Below are 22,975 nucleotides of genomic sequence, written 5' to 3'. Positions count from 1 at the left end.
ACAATCACCACGAAATAAACGGCCATTAGTTGTCAGTCACACTTTTTATTGTTCTGTCATTTGAAATAATTGAATATGAGTGTTTGAGTATTATAGTAATGAGTATTTGTGGCATTTAAAAAAAAAAGCTATCTTAAAATATAAATGCAGAATTTCAGTGACTCACTGACTGTAAGCATCATAACTACATGCGCATGACGGGCTGCCTCTCATTACGCGCATGCGCTGTGTGGCTTCCATTTCGTCATGGCTGACACGGGCTGGCCAGGCTGCACGAAGAGTTTGAAAGGTGTCATACTGGACATGTGTGGCGTTTTATATGAAAGCGGGGAGGGCGACGGGGTTGCCATTCCAGGTTCGATTGAAGCTGTGAAAAAGTGAGTGAAGAATTAGCGAGTCGATTCAGACATTGTTAGATAGTTGCATGTGCAGCGGCTGACTGTGAAGCATATGGAGCAAAGTGCATGCACTCGGTCATTCACTGCGCTGGTAACTTATGGAAACTAGCAGTTCCTTGCAAGACGCCCTACAGGTCTGTGTGCATGTATGATTGAAGAAGTTACTGTGTATTTGAACAATGTAGGAGCCGTCTGCGTCCCGGTGTCACTGTGTTGCCACAAGCTTGTGTGCTCTATCCTCATTCTGACCTTCTGACCCTCTTACAGGCTCAAGGCATCTGACCTGCAGCTGAGATTCTGCACCAATGAGACCCAGGCCACTAGAGAGACGTTTGTAGCCAAGCTCCAAAGACTGGGCTTTGACATCTCTGTGTCTGAGGTCTTCTCTCCTGCTCCTGCAGCCATGGCTGTCCTTAAAGAGAGGGGCTTACGGCCCCACCTGCTGGTGTATGATGGTAATGCTTTAGATTGTCAAGACTTTTTGACAGTAACCCTATATACATAGTGCATCTGAAAATATTCAGCTGGATGACATTTTTGTTCACTTAAATCAGCGGTTTCAGGGCACTATCACAGTAAAGTCTACAAACCCTTTGTCCAAAATGTGTGATCTCAAATTTCTGACTATCCCATTTCACTCAACCCAAAGCCCATTGCTTCCAGCTAAACGTCTTGGAAAATGGCTTACAGATATGTAGTTTCACTTAAAAAAAGGTCAATGGCACAGAGAAATTAACTATATCAGATTTTGGTGAAACAGACAATACTTTTTTTGTCCTCATGGGGTTTGTTGACAGAGTGAAAAATAAAGAATATCAGCTGACTTACCCTTTAAACTTACTTATTTACTTACAGGACTTCTCCCTGAGTTTGACAGCGTTGACAAGACCAACCCAAACTGCGTGGTGATGGGAGACGCAGCTGAAAATTTTTCCTACCAGAACCTTAACGAGGCGTTCAGGGTCCTTATAGGCCTGGAGAAGCCAGTCCTGTTCTCTATGGGCCAAGGGTAAGATGGTATTACATCACCATATTGCTTATTCCAAGTAATAAGCACAATATGAAATATGAAATGTCTTCACAGCACTAAACAAAACATTTCTGATGTTTTGCTCTTTTCATAGGAGGTACTACAAGGAGACAGATGGTTTGAAACTAGATGTTGGGGTTTACATGAAGGCTCTGGAGGTACATAATTTGCATTGATATATTTATTAAGAATTCTGTACATGTAAACAATGACTACTTATTGTTAACTTTTTGTTCCCTCCAGTATGCCTGTGATTTAAAGGCAGAAGTCATTGGAAAGCCATCCCAAACATTCTTCCAGAGTGTTCTCAATGACATGGGGCTTCAACCACATGAGGTACGTAACAAAGGCTACTGCATGTATCCAGAATACAAGGTAGTCCAGGTACTTGTAATGTTTGTTATGCAATGATAAAGACTTCAGACTTCAGTTCTTTCATCTAGGCTGTGTGGGGATTCTTCTGTGCTTTGACTCTATTTTGACCTTTGACTGGACTGAAAAGTAAGTCAGGGAACTCAGTGATCAGTTTTCACTTTATGTCACCATACTTGGGAGTCGCAGTGGTCACTCCCCTCTGAGTGGCAAACATGCAGCAGTCAGCACCTGCATTTTCATGGAAAAAGCACTAAAATGGTTAAGAACGGTTGTGCAATGGACTGCACAAATAGTTCAATGTATAGGAATTTACAGGCAGCTGAATGCTAAAAAGAAGCAAGATGACGTGACGCCTCCAAGGGAGATGTGAAGTGTTAACTAACCAAGCCCACAGTTTTCACAATTCTCCCCACATACAAACCAGAACGTTTGAAAGGCCGACAAATCCTGCTAGACCAGGTGTCTTTCCTTCAGACTTTGTTCAGTGTCCTGTTACTTTCCTTGTGTAGAGGTTCAAATATACAGTATATACATGTATGCATCAGGAAACTCAATTTCTGGCCATATTTCAACATCCACAGTCTGACTGTCCAGCATGTTGTGCAGATTATATTCAATTCTAATTTGCTGTTTCTGAGTGGAGACATAATAGAGTCTACATGCTGAAACCCATCACAGAGCAAAGCCAAGACGCTTCCTGTTCAGTTGTACACTCTTGCGTTTTCTCTTTACTTCGCAGCAGGTGTCTGAACATTTGTTTAATGTCTATCCCTGGTATCTGCTCATCTCAGTGTATCCCAAGTCTAAAGACTGTGCTCTTTCACCGCAGTCTTTTAAGCTAATCTATTTTTGGACCTGGCAGTTGGCACTCTTAGAAAGCTGGGTTCATCTCAGACTAAGCCTCACTCTTTTCTCTGGATTTCTTTTCTTTTACTGAGACATGGATATATCCACAGCTACATCTGCTGCCCTTTCCAAAGCCTTCGGTTACTCACCCAGACTTTCATGCAGAGTGCAGTGGTGCAAAAGTTTTTTTTTCCCAAAGTAGAAATTCCTTGTTTATTGAGTCACTCACTTAACAATCAAAATGAAACTGCTCCCTTCCTGCAGACCAGTATCATTCCTTTCATTCCTTCACCAAACTCTTGAGAATACTTTCTCTAATCAGAGGTCGTATTCCTCTCTCAGAACAACCTGAAGGATTCAATCTGGCACACTCAACTGATACTGGTTATCTCCAGGTGTGATCAACTCTCTCCTCTCAGCTTATCCAGAATAATGCAGCCTGTTGTGTTCTTAAGCGCCGAGTTTATTTGTAGCATCCCAGTTTGATATAACTCTGATACTGCTTTGTTCTTTTCGTGTACATTATTTGGAATTACAGACCGATGTGTAAAATTATCAGTCAGTATGGATTGTTCTTTTTCCTCTCTTCTCTCTGTCTGTTAACCTTTTTACAGTTTATTTCAGAAATCACATTTTTCACACTAACTGGCGATGGTGCATACTCACGCCTGTGTAACAACAAGCACCTGGTCAGTGGAGAGGATAGCTGAGCAGTTTTAAAAAGAAACTTGAGGAGAAGGGAGGGCAGGCTGAAATGGATCCACCAAGTGCTTATGATGCTTAGGGAGGAAGCAGGAACAACAGGAGGAGATAACGACTGGTACTAGAAACAATGCAACCACATCATATACTGGCGTCACCAGCTGATAGTTGGTAAACTAGTGCTACCAGTGGAAAGGTAGATTGATCAATACAGCCTGACCCTTATGCACATTTACAAGTGATGTTAGCATGTTTTTAGACTGCAGATAAGTCAACATTTTTTAACTCCATCTGCACTGCAATGGAGCATGTAAAAAATGCCTAAACTAAATGATAATGTTCTCTCTTTCTCTTTCTCCTCCCTCCTCACTTGCAGGCACTGATGATCGGGGACGATCTGGTGAATGATGTAGGTGGGGCCCAACACTGTGGAATGAAAGGCGTACAAGTCAGGACTGGCAAATACAGGTCAGTGATGTCCTGAATGCGCAGAGGCTTTCAGAGTCAACTATGGTTTCCTTGACACAATCTACCAAACCTGAACATGACTCCTTACTTAAACCATGTTGGTGTGTGTCCTGCTGAAGTATCCTTGGGTAAGATACAAGCTCTCTGGATTCATTCTTTTAATGCCTGGAGGTAAAAATGATAACATAAAGTATCACATAATGTATATCCATCTAACAGAAGAAAATGTTTCAATGCCTTTTTAAAATGTTCCTACATTTTCTGCACATTTTGAAGCTAGTCTGGCTGTACTGTAAAATAAGAAAATAAAAATCAATCCCACTATTTACCAGGAGGGGGCGCCCTCACACCAGGATTTTGAATCAAAGTTTCCTGCAGAGCACACGGGCTTCCTGTGAGCCCACCATCTCATTCTTCAGCCTTCCAGATTTGTTTATTTGATTGAGAATCCTCCGAAAATAGCTTTATTCTCTCCACATGATGAATGCTAGTCGCCCACAAGGTCATAGTCACCCAGGATTTATGATCCCAAATCTGGAGATTACTGGGGCGCCTCTCATATGCTGTAATTACAGAAACATATGGCTGATTATTTTAGACGATATATGTGGTACTTATGGCTTGAAGAAAAGAGGGGACACTGCTATGGAACTACACATTATATCACATGCATGCTTTACATTATATAGTATGTTCAAAGTCATGCCATTACTGGTGTTTTTAATGCCCTATGTTTTTATATGTGTACTTAAGAAATATTTATGGAAATGGAAGGAGAACATTTACTATTTTACGCTTGTAATGCTGGTCCTGAAAACCTGTTTTTATATATCGCTTTTCTCATTTCAAACACGGCACCAGTCACTGTGAAACAGTAGAGGAACAAGTGTTCAGATCCTTTACTTAAACTTGACTTAGTAAAAGTATCAATACAACAATATGACAATACTCCATTACAACTAAAAGTCTGGCATTGAAAATTCACATTTAAGTAAAAGTCCAAAGTATTAGCAGCAAAATGTACTCGCCTAGAATTTCCTTTTCACAATGAATTATTTATAAATACTGGTGTTACATTAAACGTCTCTTCTGCTACTCTGTACTGATTTGTCATTTTAGGTACAATCATTTATTGCATTGCAATTGTACAAAAACTCAATTGCTAGTAACTTGGTGCAATATTTCCATCTAACATTTTGTGGAGTAGTATAAAGTTGCATAAAATGGAAATACTCATACAAGTACCTCAAAATTGTACTTAACAGAACAGAACAAAATGAATGCACTTTCCACTCCTGCTGTGGAGGACATCAAACCTCTTCCCTGATATTGTTACCATTTTGTTTGGCTATAAAACACAGATTAGTCTGAAGAGCACCATGCTTGACCTGCTCCACTGCTGCGGACTGGCATGCAGGTCTCGGGTCATGTGACCAGAGAACGCTGAGTAATCTGCTTGAGCATCAGTCAGCTCTAATCCTGTACTAACCCTAAGAGCACAGTCACTCACTGTAAAACCTGTCCTGCTGTCTGTGCAGAGTAACACTTGTGTGTATGATGGAAGTATGTGGGTGTGTGTTTCCACTGCCGTGTGCTCTTGTGTACGTTGCCGGCGTGTATGTGCACGCATGTGTAACCTGTACATATCTGTACCGGTATGTGAGTTCAGAAACCAGCAGTATGCAGTGTTTCATTCAGCACAAGTGGAGGAGACTTTTCTAATGCATTTCTCAGCAGACGAATCCATCCGGTTTATGTGACTTGACAATCTTCTCTCAGCAGCTCAGTTCAGCTCCAGTGTGCTGACACTCTGAACACTGTCTGATATACTCAATTAAACACCGGATAAACCAGATTAAATTATATCACTCCAGGGTTTCTTTTTCCTTTTTTGGAGGAGAGCAACCAGTTAAAATAAATGGGATGTTTCCCGCTGAAGAACATATGTGGAATCAGTATTGTGTTACATGATGTGTTGCCTTTCAGCTGTGGTCTAGATTTATGGACTGATTGGAGAATGGAGTTTATATGGTGAAACACATGCATACAATACAGTAAAATGACACTGGAGTTTGACGTTATATTGTCAACTGTCACTTTTTGTCATTTTTGTAGTCTCTTACTTTTAGTAACATTGCAGCACAAGATCCCAAATTTGTACTAATACTAAATAGCCTTTTGGTATTAGATGCTGGTTGAAGAAGTTGTTATGTTTTGAATTTATTGCCGCATTACCTGCTTTGAATAACTGATGCACCGTGTGTGTACAGCCAGTAACAGGAAGTAACATCACATTAGAATTTATAGCTCTAAAGTGAGCTACCATTTACTCATTTAACATAGACACCTCATAATATCCCAGATCCTTGACCAGACTTTACATTATGTACATATACATATGCTATGTACTATATACTTTCCCTGAGAACAAGAAGAGAAACAGTGACTGTAACAGGGGACTGTGAGAGAGAGAGGAGAAGACGTGAGATTTAACATTTTTGAGCCAAACCGGCACAGTGAACCCAGGCTTGCTGGGAGCAGCTATAAACCCTCAGTCAGATCTGTGAAAACACAGCTGTTTCCAAGTCAACCAGATGCTGCGCAGGCCCCAGGCTTGGAGAGAAAGACCGCTTCAAATACCCCAGGCCCAGTGACAAGACAGGAAGGGAAAAAGATACAAATCACAGACAAATCTAATCACATCAGTTTATTTTACAAAGCCCTTGACGTACTGTTACTCAGCAAGGACTGCATAAGACCTGAACTTCTTTAAGCCTAATTTAGATCTGACAGATGCAGGAACTGTATGTATTCACTGTCTGCTTTCTTACTGTCTTCATAGTTAACTTTTATTACAACAATGATTCGAGGTAGATGCTTTACATGCTTTGAAGTGAATTCATCAACCTGTTGGCTGCCTGTCTATGGGTTGCTCTGGGAAAGTCAAAAAATGTGCCTCCTCTGGTGGGACATAGGGTCTTAATTCAGTTAGAAAATGTAAGAATGTACAATATTTAGAATACCAGGTTCAAGTAAATGAATGCATGTTATCCTAATCATGTACAGTCAGAGGGTCTCGCATGCAACTGCTCACTGCGCTTTGTCGTATGATGCACGGCACATGAATGTGCTTGTTATGTTTTTGCGATGGATCCTTCAGATTAAATTCAAGAGCAGGGGCCAAGCTAAGTGATATTACAGTGCCTACCAGTAATGGCTGTTGAGACTATAGGCGTAATATAGGGGTAATTATGATAGAGAAGTGTTCTGCAAGCAGTCAACTTTCCCTAGTTCTTAAATAATGAAAGTTTGCACACTTCCCTCAGGGGAGCCAGAGAACCCTTTGCTCTTTAATGTAGACCAGGTTTGAAAAGAGGGGCCTACACCAAAAAGTGGTTGGAAATTAGACTGGGATTATGGAGATCTAACTGCTGATGTTAATCAGCTGCATGGGAACAATCTGCCGACACAGTCTGCCCACTGCTCAGCCTTCCAGCTCTATAGTTATGTGTTGAATGGTAGTCACAACATTGAAGCTGCAAATCAAATCTGAATACTTTAATAACAAAGTCTGTCCATACCACAGAGAATCGAAAAGCAAACAAATATGTCTTGATTTATAGTGTTGATCATTTTGTTAAAGCTCTACTGTCTTTTGGAAAAGCTCTTGGACTATTCTTACATGGAATTTAACGCTGATGGATGTTAGAATTTTGGATATGTTTATTAAAAATTAAGGGTTTTGTTGGAAAATGTGTCTATAATAAGCAAGAAATGTTGGTTGAAATGTTGATTTGTTGGTTGATGTGTTGAACGTGTTAGCACACTGTTGCCTATTTACACATTTAGCAGTCACGGAGCAACATTAGCATTCATTTTGAGTCGTGTTTCTAGTATCAGACGATGTAGAATGATACCCAGCCCTACACAGAACTCTACTTCTCCATTTTAATGGTCAAACTGTTATGATACTGTTCGATTATGAGTATGCTCATGCTGTCCTGTGGCTCACTCTCGAATGTTGTCTTTTTAAATAGTCATCTCCACCAGTCTGTGGCCTCGACTGGTCCTGTGTTCTTGTTTCTGTTCTCTTATCTTCAAGGAACTGCATCGGCACAGAACTGGGAAGCTTTGAGGCTTCATGAAAGTGGGTTCCCATCACGTTGTTCCTTCATGCACTATTTGTAAACCAGTTTAATTGCTACGGCAAGCCGACACATTAGTTTCTGAACCTTTTGGTCTTGGCATGCTGTCTGTCTCGCTGTGTATCTGTGGTAATCAAAGAAGTTGGATTTCAGGCTTTCAATTTAAACATACGTGCTCAGTATTGGCGTTTGTAATTCTGCAGAGGAGAAAATAGTGATGTGATGTGTCAGATACCAACACAGTATTGATAGGTATTTTGAATGAGGGCCAGTGAGTTCGAGGAAGCCCTTACTAGATTCCCGTTGGAATCTGCACAGCAAACATTTTCACACAGCAGCAACTGTCTTCAAAATGGTTTACATTGTAAACCTCTCCCTGTGGCCAACGCTTGACTGCTAATGGGAGTGTTGGGAAACTGTTTTCCAGGCAGGCCGAGCCAGATTAAACGTCTCCAGAGACACTCAGTCCCTGATGATAGAAACTATGAACTAGTTTGCCGAAACCACACCCTGGTTCGTGTCCTTTCTGTCTGCAGCCGTCACTGAGGGACGCGACAGGAAGCGAGCATTGTGGGGGGGGTTAGTAGCCATGTGATTACCATGCAAATTAGTTTTCCTTCAGTATTTTTTTCTATGCTGTTAGTGGGTTGCACTTGCACTTGCTACTCCATGATCAGACAATTTGGAAAAAATGCTAACGTTAGCATGTTTGTTGGAGAACATTTCAACATGCTATGGTTTGTATGCTGCATTCGTGGTATGTTGGCAGATTGGAAAGAACCGGGAAACCACACATTATGTCAGCTTGGGAGCTTTAACGCATCATTGCAAAATACCTCCATTGCTAGCATTGTAGTTGCACCAGATAAATTTAGGCTAAACCTAAATTAGCTACGTTATATCGTATTAGCTGGTATTCGTTAACAAGTAAACCAAAGACAAACAATAGCTCCTTTTTTAATTACTGAATTGATTGTATTAGTGTTAATATTGGATTGTCTTCAGATGTAACTGCCAGCAATGGTGTATTTACAGCCATTTTGCTACTGGTTTGTTGACATTAAGTTAACTGGGAGATATTGTAGCCGATATTCCTGATATCTCTTGAAATTACAAATCAGCCAGACTGGAAGGTTTTCCCGCTCTGGTTGTTGTAATCATGGTCTGAATGTGGCTGTAGGTAGATGTTAGCCTTCAAATGTTAGCATGATCGTGTTAGCATTCAGCTCAAAGCACAGCTGAGTCTGACAACAAACAGCTTAGACTGATGAAAGCTGAGTCAGCATTGCTGGCGCCATCCTCAGGCCAAACTGTAAACAAACTATGTTTTTTTTTGCCCCACTAGTGCTAAAGACCTAAGAATAGCTAGAAGAAATGTTTTCTCTACATTTGTCATCTAACCAACAATTTCATTTTCTGGGATATAATGAGCATTACAGCCTCATGCTGCCACAAGCTTGTCTATAGATTTTTAGTGTTTTTTTTCCGTTTTGTTACTGCTGTGAACTGTGCAACATGCAGTATAAACTACAGCGGGTAGCACACACCTTATCAAAGAAGCTGTTGTACTCATGCAAAAACACACGCATAACACATAACACATAACACTGAATAACATCAGTTGGAACACACAGTTCTCACCAGATGGTCGGTATGCAAATATTCAGAGCTGTCACTGTAACTGCTACTACTGTAATCAGACTCATTAGATCCAGCCAGTCTAAGACGGATGTGGAATGAGTCAAAAGGATGTGGTTTGATGCCGTAGTGAAGTCCTCTAATGTGACCTGTTAAGTCTTCTTTATAGACATCATATGGTACAGCTCATATCTGTGAGAGGAGGCACTGAGAGCTTTTTAACAGCTTAACTCAGACTTCCCTCTTAACATCTCCGGGCACCAATAAACTGTAAAATTGTTCCCATCGATCCAGTTAGGTCTGGTCCAGAGAAGTCAGTCGCCAGTGTCCAGCATGGGGCCGAGTCCCTCCCAGCAGCCCAGACTGAGCTGACTGGGTGAGTGGCACATAACATGTGATTAGTGGGGCTATCCAGAGCAGATTTCCACTGGTCCCCGTAATGAAGTCATGCAAATAAAGCCATTATCAGTGCAGCGAATAGAAGGAAGGACTGCTCATTAGGAAAGCAAATGGCCCATCAGCCTGAGCAAACAGATTGCAAGAGGGGAGGTACAGCTCTCACAGTGGAAAGATCTTTGATATCAGCTTAATATAATGTAATGGTCAGGATTTGTGTAATACATCTTTAATTGCTAGCACAATATTGCGTTTAAAAAGGATATTTTCACAAGTTTCATTGTATTCTCTCTTCTCATGTGGCCACAAGCTGTAACTTATGCTTCTTGTTTGAAGTTTGAATGCCATTCTAGCAAGATGTTGCTTTAACATGACTTCCACAGTACAGGAAATCAAACTACTACACAAGATCTGAACTTAAGCTTGTTGTGGAGGAGGACATTTTTCATTACTGGTTCCATGTCCGTTTTTATCTTCTATTCCAGTTTCTGCTTTGTATGTTTTAGTGTTCGGTTTCTTATCTTGTTTGCACTGACATTATGTGCAACATCTAATACGTCTGTTTTTATTGTTCTGTGTACACAGGGCGCTTATGCAAAAGAGAGTTAACAACTCTCCACCCTGAATAAATATATATAGGTTGAATGATTGATGGAGTGAAAGGCTTCATGGAAAAGTGTGAACATTTCACTGCGTTATGTGTGTCCACAGAAAGGTGATGCCCCCCCCACCCCACCCCCACCAGCTCTGACATAAACAGCCTATCAGACATTAGATCGAATACGGCACAGCAGTGTTAGGTTCATGGATGGGCATTGTCCTTTGCAGATCTGTGACACTGAACCTTGACAGGGCGACCGTGCATGGCTGTGGTTGCAGCTTAATCTTCTTTTATAAACTGAGCGCTGCCCTTGGGATGGCTCTCAGGTACATACTGTATTTCAGCCAAGCTTATCTTTCAGTCCTCCACCGGTGTCCTATAGCCTCAATGGCTACAATAATGTACATGGTTTCAAGTGTGTGCCCGTCAGACAGGGAGTGATCGTCTGTAACGTATGTGACTTACCATATTTCAAGGCCTTGTTTGTATGTATCACACAGGTGATTGTGAACTGGATTTAATGTGCGGTCGTGTCTGAGCAGGTTATGCTTGAGTTGCACTTTCATCACTCGACCTTTGTGAACAATTTTTCCCTATAGAGGAGAGCGCAGGCATTTTATAGTGTCTAGTACAACAGCACAGTCCCACGCCCTGTCCCGTTAACCTCTGTTAGCACTGTCTGTGTGTGGGGAGGAAGTGAAGTTATCTCATTTCACTCTTCTCTGCTGAGGCTGTCAACTCAACCGCTACAGTATTTCTGAATGTGGCACTGAGGTCCGTTTGCCTCTGCGCCACCGCAGAGACCCTTTACTCCAATCCAGTGAATCATACTATATGTACAATATGGCCTTTGAACTGAAGCAGAATCCGCAGGGGCCCTCTTTTGTGTCCAGGTCCCCCCGGATCATCAGAGGAACTGAAATCAAGAGCATTGTGACCCGTTGGGTTTTGTTTGTTCTGTGGCAAACAGGCAGACTGAGTCAACAGTGTTTGGTTTGTTGCTGTCTCGAAGTTAAAATGCTGTAGGCCCAGAGCAACAGAGACAATATATCACCCATCATCCATGTACATAAATCCATGTATTATGTTTTACAAAACTATATTTGACAATATACTCTAAGTGTATATATAGTGTCAAAACAGTGTATAATGGCAAATTCAAAAATTCTGATACCATTATATACATATAATATATAAGTAGCATATAATAAATTGCAGCCTAAAGTGCACTCATCTTGGTTTCCATCCACTGGTTCACCCTCATTTCAGTCCTGTCCACTGATCTCTGACCAGTCTCTTCTCTGCATCTCCTTTGTCAGTCAGCAGCAGGGACTTTGGCAGGATATTTGTATGATAGAATAGGAAAATACGTGTTGCATAAGGTTTCTATTTCCACTGCTGAATTTCCCTCCTTTTTAACAGATAACACATGAAAGCTGGGTTTTGTTGGCTGGGTCTCTTTCCTGGATGCTCCCACCTTATCCTTTCTTGTCCAGAGGTGGGTGGGTTGTTCTTTTCAACACCTTCTGCAGTGCCTCAGGATTGCAGTTATTACCATTTTCACAAATTAATAAAGTTTTTAAATGCATATGAGTGTTAAAAGGAAGAAATTATGTTTTCTTAAATTCTCTCTTCCATAATCATGCAGGCTTGATTACATCCGTTTTGTGTTTAAGGGCAGCGTTTACCACAATTCCATATAGTCCTGCTAAGTAACTTAGAGTCTAAACTCTGTTTTCATCCCATTCCCATGGATTGGAATTGGCAACTTTGTGGGGAATGTAAACACAATCAATTCTGGGAATGATTTCCTTATCCAAGCCAGCACTCTTATGTTGGCTCTAGACCCAGCACAGCTTTTTCCCCTCGTCTCTCTGTTCCTAACGTTTACATTCATATTTTCTATTTCAATAGAATATTCGGCTGAAAAGGTTTGAGTATCTAACTTTTACTGCCTGTAGGCTTGCTTGCTTGCTCTGGCTCACAGAGGACGGCAGCTGTAATCAACTTGGATTGAAACAGTTGCAATGGATTCCAACGGTGACCAAGACTCATGGCAAAAGAGTCGCAAATGTCCATAGAAACTCCTCAAATCACTGCTGCTGCATAATCCACTTCTCCACTGTCCATCTATATGCTCAGTATATTCCAAACACTCGTATGGCTAAACACAGCCATATGGCTAAACACAGCCATGTTTAGCCACTTTTAGCCAAATATGGCTAAATACAGCTGCCAAAGTACTCACAGCCATATTTAGCCGTTCGATTTGTCATCTGCATGGTTAGCCGTTAACTTACATTGCAAGCAATAAACATTAGCAAACATACGTGCAAAGATAAACAGTGATAGACAATTGTGATATCAACGGAGACTTTGTACAATATTTTGGCAAAAGTAATGGAAAATACCTAGTATACAAATGGACATGGAGAAGCTGTAGTAAGATGCAGTAGTAGATTGAGAAATTTAACTTTTCAAAACATGATTTCATAACTGGGTCACTGTTGAAATCCATTGCAACTAATGTGAACCCAGGTTGATCAAGACCGCTGTCATTTGCAATGGAGCAAGCTACAAGACCTTTCAAGCCCATAGGAGGTTAGTATTTAATACTCAAAACAAAAGTTTTCAGTGGAGTACTCCTTTAACTCGTGTCTTGTCCATTGTAACAGATAAGAGGTCATTTTATGATCACACGTTACCTCGAGATAAATCTGAGCAAAGTACAACAATGAGAGTATAAAGGGTAAAGTTAGACTCATCATCACTTAAATCAACAACATCTTGTACTATATGTTTTGAACCTTCTGTTTCCATCAGATAGACCTGAGAACATAACAGGGCACCACAGATTGAGTACAGATTCTAGATGGATGTGGCAGTCGCTGCACAAAGAGGTTAAAGAGCTTGATGACACTCCACTGGGTGCCTGAGCCTGGCCTACCATCCCTCACCACCCCGGAGTGACAGCTTCCTCTGCCTGCAGGCTCCTCTAAAGCCTGCCGTGCGTTATAAGTCAATGAGATATTAATAATTAACCGGAGCTTTTTTTCGCAGTGAGACTAGACTCCCACGGCGAGACAAAGGAGCTGGCCGGGCCTTGGCCACTGAGCCCCTCGATGGTACTTTTCCACCCCTGAGAAAGACAGAGAGAGAGAGAGAGAGCGAGAGAGAGAAAGAAAGAAAAGGAGTGAGAGTGGGAGAGAATCGGAGAGCTAAAGCCCACAGATGGCAGGCTGAAACATAGCACTGCCTCTTAAATACATGAACACAGGCCCTTAGTCGTTTCAATGGGGATCCAATCCCTCTTGCAATTACCAATAGACAGGCTGCTTGGCTGGGGGGACTTGGGTCCTTGCCTGGTTTCGACTGGAGCCATTTTTTCTCCTAATGGTTTGTGTGTATGTGTTTTGTGTGGTTTCACATGTGTGTTTTGCATTTTCTGTACCAGAAGCAGGTGACTCAGCAGTCCCTTACCGCTAACAAAACACTCCTACACATGAGATATAGCCATATACACACACACACAAACGAAGGCTCAGCAAGCCATCAGCGGCACTGCTAATAATAACATGCTGATGAAAAGAGTGTGGTTAGATCTGGGTCACACGGAGCTTTGCATATTGAGCACAACACTGACAAGACAGCTGTGAAATGATGAAGGGAGTTTACTTTTGTGAGAATTTGGCCGAATAAACAAGAAGTATTATTATCAGGTGAAACTGTTTAAAGCTCTGTGTTGACTTTTTAATAGTGAAATATTAACTTTAGATTATTTACCGTTGGTGTGTGTGATCAAAATCAATGCAGCAGAACCAGAAATATTGTCTTTTTTTATTCCACGTATTCTTCTACCTTGTCAAAATCTGGTGCCTGCATTACCCACAATGCAACTTGATCACTGACAGTTCAGTCGGAGATTCAGGCGTGCTATGCTAGTAGTGGCTAATTTAGACTTTGAAGTGTACAGAAGAAGCATAGTGAGACATTACAGTGAACATTAAAAAATCTTGCTTGTGTTACCAGCTAGTGGTAACTAGCTGTGAAGTAACATCCAGTCTATAAGATACCCATTCATAGGAACATATTTGGAATATGACGAGTGTTACAGGTGAAAGGGTACTTCTACTGCTCATCTGATAAGGCTGTGGGGGTCCCTCTGACAAAAAAGGTTGGGAACCTCCTGATCCAGAGGATGTCTCAAGAGCCTGGTACTTAATTTTCATATGTGGAAATAAATGGAAATCAATGGCTGCTTGAAAAGCAAAACAAAAAAATCGAATACTATACAGCAGGCATGTGAAATTGTGATCTGTAATATATACAAGGTTTGTAGTGAATGAGATAAAACCTGCAAAAACACTAGCATAGTCCTTTTAGTGTCTCTGAAGGACAGAAAGTGAAGGTTTATGGTTCCGTCCTGTTTGTTTAGCCTCAAATGCGTTTGTGGTTGGGAAAGACAGAAAGTTTCCAGTGGGTGGTTTTGACAGTTCAGGATACTCTGTCTCTCTCTCTCTCTCACTCAAACACACATCACTTGTACTCACAGGAGGGCTTTCAGAGAGCTACAGGATGGAAAAATCAAGTGGCTCTTCATGCTGCAACCAGGGAATCCCCTTTGTGTCCTGCTCGATTGGAAAGAACCGTTGATCTGTGTAAAGTGTGAAAACCATACCGCAGCTGTTTGCTGATCATGACTCAACATTATACAGCCTTTTGCACAGTGAAGTGATAACGGCTGCCGCATGGCCACAAACTCACCAGAGGATGTGCAGGCTCCAGCTTTGCATCTGTCATTTCTGTTGCCATAACATGCACGTAACATGGTGGTTTCCCCAGTTCAGTTGGGCTGTTTTTCGAAAGAGGTTGCAGCTGTATTAGTTCAGGGGAGTTATCAGCGTCTTGTTGTGGTTCTGTAAATATCATGTAAAAGTGGAAAGAGAGGGGAAAAGTGAAGCTCAAGAGGATAATGATAAATCCAGGCTAGCAGCAGTCGTCTTCGTTTTCTCCTCCACTCTTTTTGAGGATCCTGATACGCCATCAATCTCTCCCATGACCTTTTATTTATAAGAGAGGCAGTCAAACTGTGATCACATTCACACCCCCGAGGCCAAGACCACTGCAACATCACAGAGCAGCAGAAAACACACATGCAGTTACAAACCTTCTCCGCCCCTCAGGGTGAGGGGAGAAAGCTTTGTCTTGTGTTAGTATCTTATGTCACCCACAAGGCTTGGCTGAACATAAAGACTATAGTCATCGTCACGCCGTGTTCTCCTTCGGGTTATGGTTATATAGTTTGCTTTAGTGTGAGAAAAGGCAGTGTTTTGGCTGATGGTGCCTTCACTAGTCTATGGAAAACGCACTTCTACACAATGAACTGGTCTGAGTGTTTTTCCATCTCTCGCTGGCAGGCTGACTCTTATCCTCTCAGCGTTGTCGTAGCTCTCATAAATGTGATTCCTTGCCGCAAAGCCAGGTGACAGCACACATTACAAAATACTTAGGGTGTTACCATTTTTATATATTTGGGATTTTACACAGAGGAAATATCATGAAAACCTGAAACCTAAAAAAAAATCATAGATTAATAGAATTTCAACTTTAAAATAAATGTTAGGTTGTATTAAGTTGCATGTTATGTTAGCTTCCACTATCACTGTTCCTCTTTTTTGATGCAGTTTGTCAGTGTCACAGTATACTTTTGCTTTCATTTTTTTACCAATGCACCTGCTATTTGGGGTGATTTGGCCTTGTTTGAGCTTTGCTACTTGTCACTTTTTACTTTAAAACCTCACACCACTAATTGCCAGACCTCTTTTAACAAATGCTAATTTTAGTCTAATAGGGACCATCTTTGTAGCAGTCTTTGTGATTTTTAGTTACTTTAGACTTCAAATAATTCTCCATGAGTTTACAGTGTTTTTTACAATTTATTTACAATGTCAACAACATTGTTTGTTTGATGATCTGAAACATTTAAACGTGACAAATACGCAAAAAAATAAGAAATCAGGAAGGGGGCAAATACTTTTTCACAGCACTGTATGTGAGTGAGTGTCATTTACTGTCATCTCTGCCCTCATGTGTGCCCTATCTGCTTCATCTGCACTGTGTCAAGCGAAAGGCATACTCAGCAAAGGCGAAGAGGTTAAGAGAGGAGTGTAAATCGAAATCGGGCATATGCGACAGTTTTGCTTCCTTCTATGCACACGTGTGTGTGCCTTTGTGTATGTGCTAGTGTGTTAAGCATTAACTGATGGGAAGGTTGTCGTGCCTTTCACCCCACGGTCAGCTACCTTGACAGCCCCCCTTTTTCTTTATTTCTGTATCATACCTCATCTCTCTCTCTCTCTCTTTGACGCACAGCTGATTTTCACACACACACTGTATGAGTCACTCGTATCCACTTTCATTTCATGGAGGAACGGCCTGTCCTTATAAAATTGTATCTCCGTGTTTTATAGAGCCAAGTATCATGTTATATTTCTATCCATGACACTCTAAGCCACTATAATCTTATATTGCTTGAGCAGCATATACACGATACCCATGTTCTCGTGTCCAGCTTGCACAACTGTTTAATCCACTGTCATGTTGTACTGTTGTAGGGGATTAGAGATGTACAGTATGTATATGTTTTTAATGTACATGCAATAATGATTTAGCTTACATGTTGACTGATATGATAGGTGATTTGTTGCGAGAAGGTTTTAGTTTTAGAGTCCCATGAAAACCTACAAGAAACAACCAGTCATTTAAAATACACATTCAACATTCATAACTAACCAAGTTTAGGGCTCAAACCTCATTTTCATTTGCATTTTTTCAACTAATCGATTTAATTTAGTGTATAAAATGTGAAAGATGCCCATTGCCAGTTCCCAGATCCCAAGGTGATGTCCAACCAGCAGTCTAAAACCCGAAGATATCACATTTTCAATGTTTTCAAACAGAAAAAAACAGTAAATCCTCACATTTGAGAAGCTAGAACCAGCAGATGTTTTGGTATTTTGTTTGATAAATTACTTGAATGATTAACCGATTATCAAAAGCATTGTAGATTAATTTCTGTAAAGCAAATCCATGATTCACTACGACCCAAATCCATCCAAGATTCAGCTTCTCTAGTTCTTTGCCCATACGCCCTAAACCTTGTGATCATGCAGTAAATTTCTGGTGAAGTTTTTTGGTCTTTCAGCTTGGTGGCAGCTGTGTTGAACTAAATCCTTGGCCACTTCCCACCTCCTACCTCATAGCTGACCTCATCCCTACGTGAAGGCTGTGCAGTATTTGTCAGGCTCGGGGACCAAACCTATCTCTTCACGTGTATTGATATTGCACTGACCTGAAGGACACACAGTGAGCCGCACATTACCTCATCGGTAACACTAGCTGCGTTGTGCTGAATTTTGCATGGTCACATTGACCTGGTTACTCCTTCATTATTCATGGCAATGGGAGAAAAGCAGCAAAATGAATACACGCACACACACGTGCATGCATGCATATCTAAAAGGTTGAGGCCATGGGAGATTTGGAGGAGCATCAGGTTGGAGAGACGGTGTGGTCGATGCTGTTGGCTTCACTGCTTGAAACATAAGAGCCATGTGACTAACTTGGTTGTGTGTTCATTCCTGTATGTGCGTGTGTGAACTCAATCAGTCCTCGGGCAGAAAAGGGTGTGGGAGTAATCCAGCACAGGAGACATAACACCCGGACCATTAGCGAACCAGCTCGCATAACCCAAGTACTGGTGGCTGACAGACATGCGTAAACACATGGCACCGCTTCTACGTATTCACCGCAGCTTCAGTATTCAACACCTCTCTTCAAACCCCCCCACCAGCTTCTTCTTTCTGCCGCTACACTTGGGCGGCTCACAAATATTTGCCATGGTCCTCTGCAAGCTCTCAGAGGGCAGGATTAATGGTGGTGTGTATCGCACACCCAGGGCCAAACAAAGCCTCCCCATCTGGAGCTCCAACCCGTGACTGGGGAACAGAGGCAGCACACAGAGCCTGGTCAAGGCAGCCCGTGGAGGGGGGGGATCTATAGGCACCACTTCATAAATGAGCAGGAGTCCAGGGCAGTCCTACAGATGAACAGATGAATAAAGGGGGGCGTCTCTGTCTTTTGATGTGATGGGGAGGAAAAGGGTCCTGCATGCCGGCCTGGGCCTGGTGCCACGCCAAATGGATCACATTTCCCCTACCAGCTGATTAAACAGCCATATCTGCACCCTTGACTGGGCCCTGAGCCAAACAATGGCAGCAGCCAGGGGGAGATAGGCAAGGCTGGCCCATGCCTCCTACAGATATTACACTATTTAGGAAACCAGGTTGAGACAAAATTAGGATGACAGTCTTGGTCAGTGGTTTCTGACTTTTTTTGGACTGTGACCTTTTGTCTTTTTTTTTTTTTCCATGAATACAGTGTTCACGTGTAGAAGCACAAAAGTTCACTTGATATTATGTACTGTATACATTATCTGTATACATCATAAACATAAATCAATTACGTAACCTGTTCTCAATAAATAGATATAATAATAGTACAGATGATGGCTTGTGACCCTTTTAAAAAGAAGCAATGTCTTACCTTAAAAAGAGGTAAAGCTATACATATTTGACAATGAACAAAACGAAGAGCGTACAGCCAAGCTCGCGGCTCTGTGAGGATAGAATAATGTAACATGCGCACAATGGCAAGGCTAACATGCTGATGTTTAGCCAGTATAATGTTTACCGTCTTCACCATCTTAGTTTAGCATGCTAGCATTTCTTAAATAGAGGTTGATGGTATTTGGCCATAAACCAAAATATAAGACAAATTAAAATTTTGACCTGATCACCAAAGTTACTACAATTCATCTCGAGGGGGACATGAATGTCTGCACCAAATGTCATTGCAATATATCCAAAAGTTTACGAGACATTTCACTCAAAAAGTAATTAGGATCATCATCTGAGGCCCATGAATGTCAATCCATCCAGGAGTTATTTGAGTCTGGGCCAAAGTGGTGGACCGACATTGCCATCCCTCAAGCCATGCAGCAAGTTTTGAGAAACGGCATTAAAAATAAACGTATTTTTGTGTAGAAGAAATATGTTTTTCTTTTCTTACTGTTACAACCTTTTAGATCAACAGTATCTTGCAACTGCATTCTTTCTGGGTCCCACACCCAGCTGTGAAACCGCTGGCTTAAGTCACCAAATGATTTTCTTGGTTTTATTTTAAGACATTGGGTATTTCAGGAATCAGCAGTTCTCATTAAAGACCCCAGTTGGTCTGTTTTAGTTGCCTTCAGATATATTAGAGAGGTCTGGAACACTGTGTGACAGCTGGTGATAGAGACAGAAAACATGCCCTCCCCTGCAGGGGCTTTTGGCAAGCAGCTGCACAGACACCTTAAGTGTGAAGATATCAACACAGCAAAAATTCACTGGAAAACCTTAATTTTTAGTACATTGCTGTTGACCATAAGCGAGCTCTTATGACCATTCTGACAAGACACAGACCCCATTTATTACCAAAACCTTCCCCTCAAGCTTAAACAAGACAGCCGGTAGAGTAATTCTGCTTGTTCAAGCTTTGCCTTTCCTGGATCCTCTTAGACAATCATGTCCTGCACTGTTCCAGTTTATACATGCAGTATTGTTAACGTGGCTGATAGCATCAAACTGCTAGTCCTACTTGTTTACCGACCCTTGTGTGGTGGCCGTTTGTTCCTGTTTCTTCCTGGGCTGCGTGTCCTTAAGCGTGTGTTTTTGCTTCCCCTCCCTCAGGCCCAGTGATGAGAGGCACCCAATGGTGACGGCCAACGGCACGGTGGACAACCTGGCCCAGGCTGTGGACATGATCCTCGATCAGAGGCAGTGAGAACAAGGCGGTGGGCCCTGGAAACTCCCCACTTACTGTGACCCTAGGTGATACAGGCTGGTAACCAGTAGTATTTTCATATAGCTAACAACAAGTGTTGTTTCCAGTGGGAAGGGTGTGCTGCAATGAGCTAATTAAAGTAACACGTCAACGCAGTGCAAAACTAAAATACCCTCCAAATACTGTGTATCCTGTAACTGTCAAATATGGGAAACCCACCCCACCCATCTGGTGCTCCACATAGTGTAAAACAAACTAGAATGAAATTTGCAGAGCTATTACCCAGGTCTACAAGAGAGAGTCTTGAGAACTTTAGAGTTGCACTGTGCATGTGTCAGTACATGATTGGCATAGATAAGATACCTCAAGTTGACATGAATGTGCCTGTAACCAGCTGCTGACTGACAGTTAGAAGGGAAAAGTAGTGTTGTGTGTTCAGACTCCCTGCTAGTGTTGCACTGTCAAATTCTTTGCCGAGATACTGCACATGAAGACAGTTTGTAGTCAAAGTGGAAATGCACAATTGGAGTGTAGCTGGAGTGCTTTTTAACATACATTCACTCATGTGAGTAGCCTATTATATGTACACTAGGTAATATTGTTGTCGCTCACTCCCTGTACACAAAACATGCACAATCTTATTAAAACAGCGTGGAGTTGTTAGTAATGCAAGTATGATATAAATAAAGCTATTTTACTGTTCTGTGAGCTGTTGAAAAGATTTGTCTCCCTGAATTTTCCCATTTTCTCTCAGCCATTGTCATAAAAAAAAATATTTCTTTAAAAACAAAAAAGAGCTCAAGGTCTCAAAGCACTGGGGAAAATGTTGCCTTGGCTCTGGTTTAAACTGGAATTTATATCGGAGCAGCTTTTGTTTTACAAAAACAAATCGCTGGAAATGGGAAGTGAGCTGGTATCGGAGATGATAAATGCAGAACCCAGCCGAGTGTGATGAATTACGCTGGTGCTTGAGCTCATGTTTCCCCCCTCTGTAAACAAAAATGAAATGAGCCCTCCATCATCAGAGTGAAGAATCACAAATCCACAGCTCCTTATCTTTATTTACTCGGCTGTGAGCCGCTTCTGCTGGGGATTGCCCCAGCATTGTTGCATTGTTAATTGCCACTCATTAGACGCAGTGCATTCACTTCAGTATCTACAGTGAGGTTAAATAAAATGATGAGGAGGGGGAAAAATTGGTTATTGGGCTTCAGTGTGCCAGCTGGATCGTTGAGGCCTCTGGAAGTGGGGCGTAAAAACAAACGATCTTCCATCGCTGCCCTCGAGGTTTCAGTGCACCAAATAGATTCAACAAGAACAAAAGCCCGTTGCCAAGTGATTCATTGAGGTCTTTCTGGTTCACTTCACCATTAGCTGACACAAGCTCGAATGTTATTGGGCAATTAAAGATAATGAAATGCTACGAAGTATTATGAAACTGTGTCTGAGCTGGTTGTACCACTCCTATTTCTGATTGGGAAATAAATATTAATGTACACGGCAAAGTACTAGCAGCTGGTACCCAGTTTCCCAACAGCTTACACATTGTTTCACTCAGTGTTTTGTCCATTATGTTACTGCCTTGTATGGAGCTATTAAACATGTATTTGACTACTCTCGAATGAATTCACTTGGCTTTCTAGGTTAGTCTTTCTCCAGTTCATGGAAATGCAGTAATTCTGAGGGATGTGGGCCACAGTTTTCAGCAAATACCTCTTGGTGGATTCATCATCATCACAAGGTGTTAAACAGAAACGCACACATGCCCCATAAGTGACAACCACACCTCTCCAGCTGGCCTGAAGTCATCCACCCGTTTCACACAAGTTACAAATTAGCAGTAGTTTACCTCCGCAGGCTGCCATGATAGGTAAACAGTGATATTCCTGCTGGAGTGCAGCACATTGATTCCCTCACTGTGACCACAGACTGAAGCAAGATTACCTTTCAAATAATAGAGATGACCTCATTTCAGGAGACATGTCTGGGCATGTATGGCCTCACTGACCCAGGACAGTATCGACAGACTTAATGCACTGTCAAATCCTTGACTGACTGAAGCTGCTGTTGTGGTGATTTTCCAGTTGGAGTTCGTCACAAAAGTTTGTCATCTTTGGACTTTCTTACATCTGAATTGTGTTGTTTACTCTCTGTATTAAATGACCGCAGTTAACCCCACTGTTGACATGCATTAAGAGTACTTACTCTCAAGTAAACACATTTAGTGCTGAAGCGATTAGGATTAAGTGCTTATTTGCTTCAATCAATAAACAGAAAATTATTCTTTTAATTATATTAAACAATTTGAATTACTGATTAATTGTTTGAAGTAGTTTTTCTAATGTGAAAAGTTGCAGCCTTTACATTTAAGCGAAACACTAAAAAGTCTCAATCTTCCGGCCCTGCCCCAGAGCCATGCTAGAGGTCGGTCCACCACTTTGGTCCAGATTGAAATATCTCAACAACAATTAGATGGATTACAGTGAATTTT

At 41.6% G+C, this 22,975-nt stretch overlaps 1 protein-coding gene across 1 annotated transcript; it reads left to right on the top strand.

Moving 5' to 3' along the window:
• The first annotated feature begins 194 nt into the window (after positions 1-194).
• On the top strand, positions 195-21,203 carry lhpp (phospholysine phosphohistidine inorganic pyrophosphate phosphatase). Its single transcript, XM_070927289.1, is given in 8 exon segments — positions 195-236; positions 238-377; positions 666-853; positions 1,254-1,407; positions 1,523-1,586; positions 1,672-1,764; positions 3,728-3,819; positions 20,391-21,203. Coding segments are annotated over 8 exon segments (867 nt in total). The 3' UTR covers positions 20,485-21,203.
• The last annotated feature ends 1,772 nt before the right edge of the window (positions 21,204-22,975 follow it).

The sequence above is a fragment of the Enoplosus armatus genome, chromosome 20 (genome assembly GCF_043641665.1).
Source record: "Enoplosus armatus isolate fEnoArm2 chromosome 20, fEnoArm2.hap1, whole genome shotgun sequence".
Taxonomy (NCBI): domain Eukaryota; kingdom Metazoa; phylum Chordata; class Actinopteri; order Centrarchiformes; family Enoplosidae; genus Enoplosus; species Enoplosus armatus.
The sequence above is the reverse complement of the archived record's forward strand: the minus strand, read 5'-3'. Positions and strand labels throughout refer to the sequence as shown.